Source organism: Centruroides vittatus, unplaced genomic scaffold (assembly GCF_030686945.1).
Source record: "Centruroides vittatus isolate TY-2023 unplaced genomic scaffold, ASM3068694v2 contig_273, whole genome shotgun sequence".
Taxonomy (NCBI): domain Eukaryota; kingdom Metazoa; phylum Arthropoda; class Arachnida; order Scorpiones; family Buthidae; genus Centruroides; species Centruroides vittatus.
The window spans coordinates 2,151,418-2,157,982 of record NW_027121739.1 but is presented as its reverse complement, the minus strand read 5'-3'; the positions used below and the strand labels follow the sequence as shown (position 1 = coordinate 2,157,982).

The following is a 6,565-nucleotide window of genomic DNA, read 5'->3' as shown; positions in this document are numbered from 1 at the left end:
TATAAACCAAAATGTGATCCCAATGATCTGTCGGCAAATTTTAACACTGCTAATGCTCTGACGTGTTTTACAGTAGTGTCTAGTACAGTGGTTCTTAACCTGGGTTCGACCGAACCCCTGGGGTTCGGCAAGTCAGTCTCAGGGGTTCGGCAGAGGTCAACCTCCTGACGTCATCGTGACGTAGAATCCGTATTGGTTTCGAAAACTAATGCTACATAACGTGTGTTCTATTGGGAAACTAATTTCTCTTACTCTCTAACTGAAACGAAGTGAAGAGGTCCCAATCGAATACACGTATAAACGACCTGCAAGACGGTCAAGCACACACCCGACTCATACGTTCGTGATGACACGCCCCACTCGGCTATCATTGGCTGCGGGTGATCACGCAACATCGCTTGGCCTTTCTATGCTGCAGGAAATTTGGTGCGCCCAGTATTCGAATTGTGACTGTCGTGATTGTACGTCGTGTGATTTCTTTTTTAATATTTTAATCCCTTCATACTATGTCGAGCAAAAAAAGAAAGTGGTCGGACGAATATGTACAATATGGATTTACATGTATAACGGAACGTGATGGGAGTCAGCATCCTTGTTGTATGATTTGCAATGCCAAGTTGAGCAATTCTAGTCTAGCACCAGCAAAACTAAGAAAACACTTCTTTCATCTGCATGGAAATTACAAAAATACAACACTCGCTGAATTCAAGGTGAAGAGGGCCAGATTTGATGAAAAGGGTAGTCTGCGTGTCCTCGGCTTTGTACCAATCGATAAACCGATTGTTTCAGCATCGTACGAAGTCGCTTACCTTATCGCAAAGCAGGGCAAACCACACAATATTGGTGAAAAACTCATAAAATCAGCCGTGTTGAAGATGGCGAATATCATGCTGGGAAAAGCGGCTGAAGTTAAGTTATCCCAAATTCCTCTTTCAAATGACACCATCAGTGACAGAATAGACGACATGAGCAAAGATATCTTGGCCCAAGTAGTTGCAGATATGATTTCAAGCCCGGCAAAATTCAGCCTTCAACTCGATGAAACTACAGACGTTTCCAGTCTAAGTCAGCTTGCAGTATTTGTGCGCTATGTGAAAGACGACGTTATAAAGGAAGATTTTTTATTATGTAAGCCTCTTACAACAAAAACTAAGGCAGCCGATGTAAAGAAACTTGTGGATGACTTCTTCAAAGAAAATAATCTTTCGTGGGATATGGTTTCTGCAGTTTGTTCAGAAGGAGCTCCAGCCATGCTGAGAAGAAAGTCTGGTTTTGGTGCGCTAGTGAAAGCCGATGCATCACACATCGTTGTTACACATTGTATTCTACACAGGCATGCGTTGGCAACAAAAACCATGCCTCCAAAACTGGCAGAAGTCTTAAAAATTGTAGTGGAATGCGTGAACTATGTGCGAAATAGTGCTCTGAGGCACCGCATCTTCAAGGAGTTGTGTAAAGAAATGGGGTCTGAATTCGAGGTACTTCTGTACCATTCAAACGTTCGGTGGTTATCCCGGGGACAGGTTCTGAATCGTGTTTTTGCCTTACGTGAGGAATTAGCCCTGTTTTTGCAAGAGCACCAACATGGTCATACAGATTGCTTCAAAAATTCTGAATTTATTCTCATGCTTGCGTACATGGCTGATATCTTCGCAGCTCTCAATTATCTGAATCAACAGATGCAGGGCAGTGGTGTCAACATCATCGAAACGGAAAAAGCCCTGAAGGCGTTTCAAAAAAAGCTACCGTTGTGGAAACGACGAATAGAAAACGGCAACTTTGCAAACTTTACCCTGCTAGACGAATGTGTAAATAAGAATTATGATGTGCCTGGAATCAGAGATATTTCTGTATCGGGGGAACTGAAGCACGCAATTTCCATGCACTTAGACAAGCTTGCAAAGTCTCTTGAAGGGAAGTACCCTTCAAAAGAGTTATATCCAGCATGGGTGAGGCAGCCGTTTACGTTTGATGTTGAGAAAACAATGTCAATGATACATACCTGAATAAAATCATTAAAATTCAGCAGAGCCAGGTTCAACAGCAACTCTTCAAAACAACAACGCTCTCATCGTTTTGGTGCCACCAAATAGTAACGTACTCTGCTATTGCGAAGAAAGCTCTGGAGATTTTGATACGGTTTGTGACAACATATCTTTGCGAGCAATCCTTTTTGAAGATGCTGGACATTAAAACGAAGAAAAGGAACAGACTTAGTTGCGAAAATGACATGCGAGTGGCACTTTCCAAGGTAAAGCCTCGCATTTCCGAACTGGTGTCTAAAAGGCAACAGCAGCAGTCACACTGATTTTAAATTTTGTTCTTTGTTCTTAATGTTTTGTTCTTTGTTCGTAATGTTTTGTTCTATAATGGTTTTGTTTATTTTGTGGACCAATAAAATATATACGTATGTTTTGAATTTGAAAAATTATATTTTATTTTTCCAATTAAAAGGGGTTCGGTGAATGCTCATATGAAACTGATGGGGTTCGGTACCTCCAGCAAGGTCAAGAACCACTGGTCTAGTAGTCGTTTGATTTCACTCGCCGAATCAGTCCTTGCACGTGGCTGTTGAAAAATAGCCTTGAGATGACTATTAATAATCTGTCGTTCATTTTCATATCTATCTTGCAGTATCTTTCATGCTTCTGTATAATTACCATCACTGACTTCAATGGAGTGAAGGAGTTGTTCAGCTTCTCCCTTTAAAACTGATTTAAGGTAGTGATGTTTCTGTGCGTTTGTTAAAGTTGCATTGTTATGCACTATCGCTGAAAATAAGTCTTTGAACTTGATCCATTCTAAATAATCTCTGTCAAATGTTGGTAGTTCAATTTATGGCAATTTTATCGACGAGGAGTTTGCCTGCCCTTCAAATGATGCATTCGACTGTCGTGGTGATGCTTGTGTTGATGTTGCTGTTTCTGTTATTGGCGCCTTTTCTTCGATTAATGATGATAATTTGGATCGTACTTGAATATATTTTTCCTCTACTTCTTCATAATCTTTTTCTTGAGCTGTTGATTGTTCATCTGTACCATATATGATTATATTGTTACTTATATTCAGATACTCTTTCCACGTATCGTCTAATGACGTGATTCTTGTGCTAAGAATATGAATACTTGCATTTTGAGCTTCACAACTAAAAGCAAAATTATAATGTCTTGTTATGCTTTGTTTAATAACCTTACGGTTTTTTTTTTGTTGCGAGATGTCCATGATGAATACCAGTTTGCTATATGCTATATTAAACTAGTACGGCTACGTTTACTTAACGAAACCTGAGACGATATAAACTTTCTACTTGCTAAAGTAAACTTTCTGCTAAAACTGAACTTTGCTCGATATTCCAACCAACGCAATATCCACGAGGTTAGGCTTAACACACTGCATTAAAAGTTTCTTGAAAAAGACGTTCCTCACTGGGAATGATTGCGATTCTTTGTTATCGGACTTAATCCGCTTCGACAGACCAAAATTATGTTATGTAATAAATGATCTTTGTGTTTATGCTTCTCGTTTTTGCTAAAAAGGACACGAATAAATTTGCTTTAACTAACGGTCACCATACTAGTTCTTGTCTCACCTTTTCTTACGAGAGTTATGAGACACATTTATTAATAATTTAACAGTGGTTACAGTTGTAGAAAATGTATAAAATTAGATAAAATTAAATTATTAAGCATTCAAACAGTAATAAATTTACAAAACATAAATGTGAGAAAATAACATAAAAACACAATATCCGCGGGGTGGCGACATCCATCACCGCACCATCTACTATGGAAACAGCCAAATATAGATCTTTTTAGTACACCTTTAATGAAGTAAATTATTGTTTAGTATTTTTTTTTTTTTTTTTCATTAGGTGGTCATCATTTCCCCTTTCGGGGATCAGAGTCACCCTTGTCCCGCTCACAGCACCACAAGGGAGACGTTTTCTTTATTCTACTTTCCTTGAAAACAATCAAATATTACATTATTACAAAATACTAAAAGGTAACATTAATTTTATATGTACATAGGCTACTTTGCCTTTACAATTTGCGACTCTTTGTCGCCAAGGGAGCAACTCGCCCCCTTCCTCACGACAATATGCTGCGTGTAAAGGACTTTAATTTTTGAGATATTTCTTTTGTCCGAATCAGTTGGTAGATGTCAGTGCTAGATGTGTTTGTTATATCAGTCATAAGCAGCCTTAGCTTTAGCCTTTTTCTTTCATATCTTATACACTCATTAATGAGATGCTCTAAGGTGTGGTCACCTTCTCCACAGCTGCAGGTAGTGTCCTGCCGTTTATCAATTCTTTTCAGGTAGTCTTTGTATTGCAATGGTTTGTCAGAAGCTGTGTATAGAGATGGTCTGGTTTGAGCCACCTGAGATCTTTCCTCCTTTTTTCTATGTTTGGGAGCAACCAAAAGGTGTGTCTTTCTTTTTCAGAGTAGCTCCACTGATCTTGCCATTCCATTATAGTGTCTTGCCGAAGAAGTTTCTTAACATGTGATATCGGCATTTTATCGTAAGAGATATGGGTCAGCTGTGTTGCTTCTTTGGCCAGGGCATCTGCCATTTCATTGCCCTCGATTCCTATGTGTGCTTTAATCCATTTAATTTTTATTTTCAACTTATGTCCTGCAATTAATTTCTTGGTTTCTATTACCATACAGTTGGAGTCTATATATTGCTGAAACGTTTGTGTAGCGCTACGGCTATCAGTTAAGATGATTATGGAGCCACCCAGTTGGACGGAGATACTCCACCGAACAGCCTGCATTATTGCATACAGTTCTGTTTGATATACCAAGCAATGGTCGCCAGCTTATACTGTTTATAGTGTATTTTCTGATTGTCTTTTTCCACTATGAAGGCCGCTCCCACATTGTTTTCGATTTTCGATCCGTCAGTATATATCTTCGTCTCTCCGCTCTCATCTTCTATTATTTTTATTGCTTTCCGATTGTATGGCTTAGGCAACATTGTTGCCGTTGGTTTAGTCTCGTATTCCGTTTCTTCTATAATCTGGTCTCCTGTTTTGACCAGAAGATTTCTCCTGCACATGTGAGTTATGGCCTTTTCTTTTAAGACCAGGTCGATGGGTGGCGTTCCTGCCACCACCATTAGCGCTTCTGTCGATGTGGTACGAAACGCTTTTGTCATACGAAGGAGTGCTGATCGTTGTGCACTTCTCATCTTTCTTATTATGCTACCTTTGTTTGCGGCCTCATACCAGACTGCCGCTGCGTAGGTCATTTTAGGTATGAACGCTCCCTCATAAATAGTAGAGATGGTTTCTGTGTTCAATCCCCATTTAGTTCTAGCCACTCTTGCCAGTGCGTTAAACAAATTTGTGCATTTTCTTCTTATTTCCGAAACGTGCGGAAGCCACGATAGGCGGTGATCCAGCACCACCCCTAGATAATGTATCTCTTTCTCAACTTTGATGTTGTGGCCTTCCATTTTAATAGTTGGAGTGCGTTTACATAAGTCAGGAGTAGTTCCTTTCGTATAAATGATTGCTTTTGTTTTTATGGTGTTGAAATATAGCTTTAGCTGCCTACCCCTTTCTGAGATCAACTGAAGGATTTCTCCGCTTTTACTTTCAATTTCTCTGCGTGAGTTGGCGCCAAATAATACAATGGTATCATCGGCGTACGCATACTCGGTTACTCCTTCTCCCTTGTCAGTCTTTAGATAGTTATCGTATGCAATGTTCCAGAACAGGGGTCCTGAGTTTGATCCCTGTGGACACCCTCTGTTCAATGTTCTTTTCGTAACTGTGCCACTAGCCTGGTGAATAATCGTTCTCTCATTAAGCTAGTCCTTTACTATTACGTAGATATTCTTTGGGCATCCAGCTCTTCTTAAGGTGTGTAGGATAAGGGGCCACCAAGCGTGGTCAAAGGCCCTTTTTATATCCAAACTTGTTCCGACGCAATACTTCTGTATGTCTAGCTTTTCTTTGACTGTTTCAATTACCTTCCTTATAACATCTTCCGTTGATCTGTCAGGAAGGAACCCATATTGGTTGGGGCTCAGAAAACCATTTTCCTCTATGTGATGGGTTATCCTGCTGCTAACGAGGTAGTCCAACACTTTCCCTAGTGTAGGAAGTAGGCTTAAGGGTCTATAGCTTTTGGCCAGACTTCTATCTATCTTGTCACCTTTTGGGATTATTACAAGTTTTGCTATTTTCCATATTTTTGGAAACACATCAAACTTCAAGCATAAGTTATATATTTCTCTCAGATAGTTAGGATTTATTTCCCATATTTTGTGAACTATTTCGGTCACTATGCCGTCGTTTTTAGTTGCCTTTCCTGGCCACAGCCTATAGATGGCATGATTTACTTTTTCTTTAGTGAAGGCAGGGTCAATTACCCCACTATATGGGATGTTAGTTTCATGTCTTATCTGTCTTTGCTCTGTCATATCATCTGCAGGATCGTCTGTCGGAAATATTCCCTTCATTAGGGCTTCCACCGTGTCCTCATATCCCTGTGTGTACTCCTCTTCGGTGTTTAGTGCTGTAAAGTATTGTGGCAACTTTAGCTTACCGGCACAT

The 6,565-nt window shown here is 39.8% G+C and overlaps 1 protein-coding gene across 1 annotated transcript; it reads left to right on the top strand.

Moving 5' to 3' along the window:
- The first annotated feature begins 506 nt into the window (after positions 1 to 506).
- LOC136971924 (protein FAM200C-like) lies at positions 507 to 2,308 on the top strand. The gene is made up of 2 exons (XM_067266447.1): positions 507 to 1,949; positions 2,027 to 2,308. Exons 1-2 carry the CDS (start codon positions 507 to 509, stop codon positions 2,306 to 2,308), a joined length of 1,725 nt encoding a protein of 574 aa, XP_067122548.1.
- The last annotated feature ends 4,257 nt before the right edge of the window (positions 2,309 to 6,565 follow it).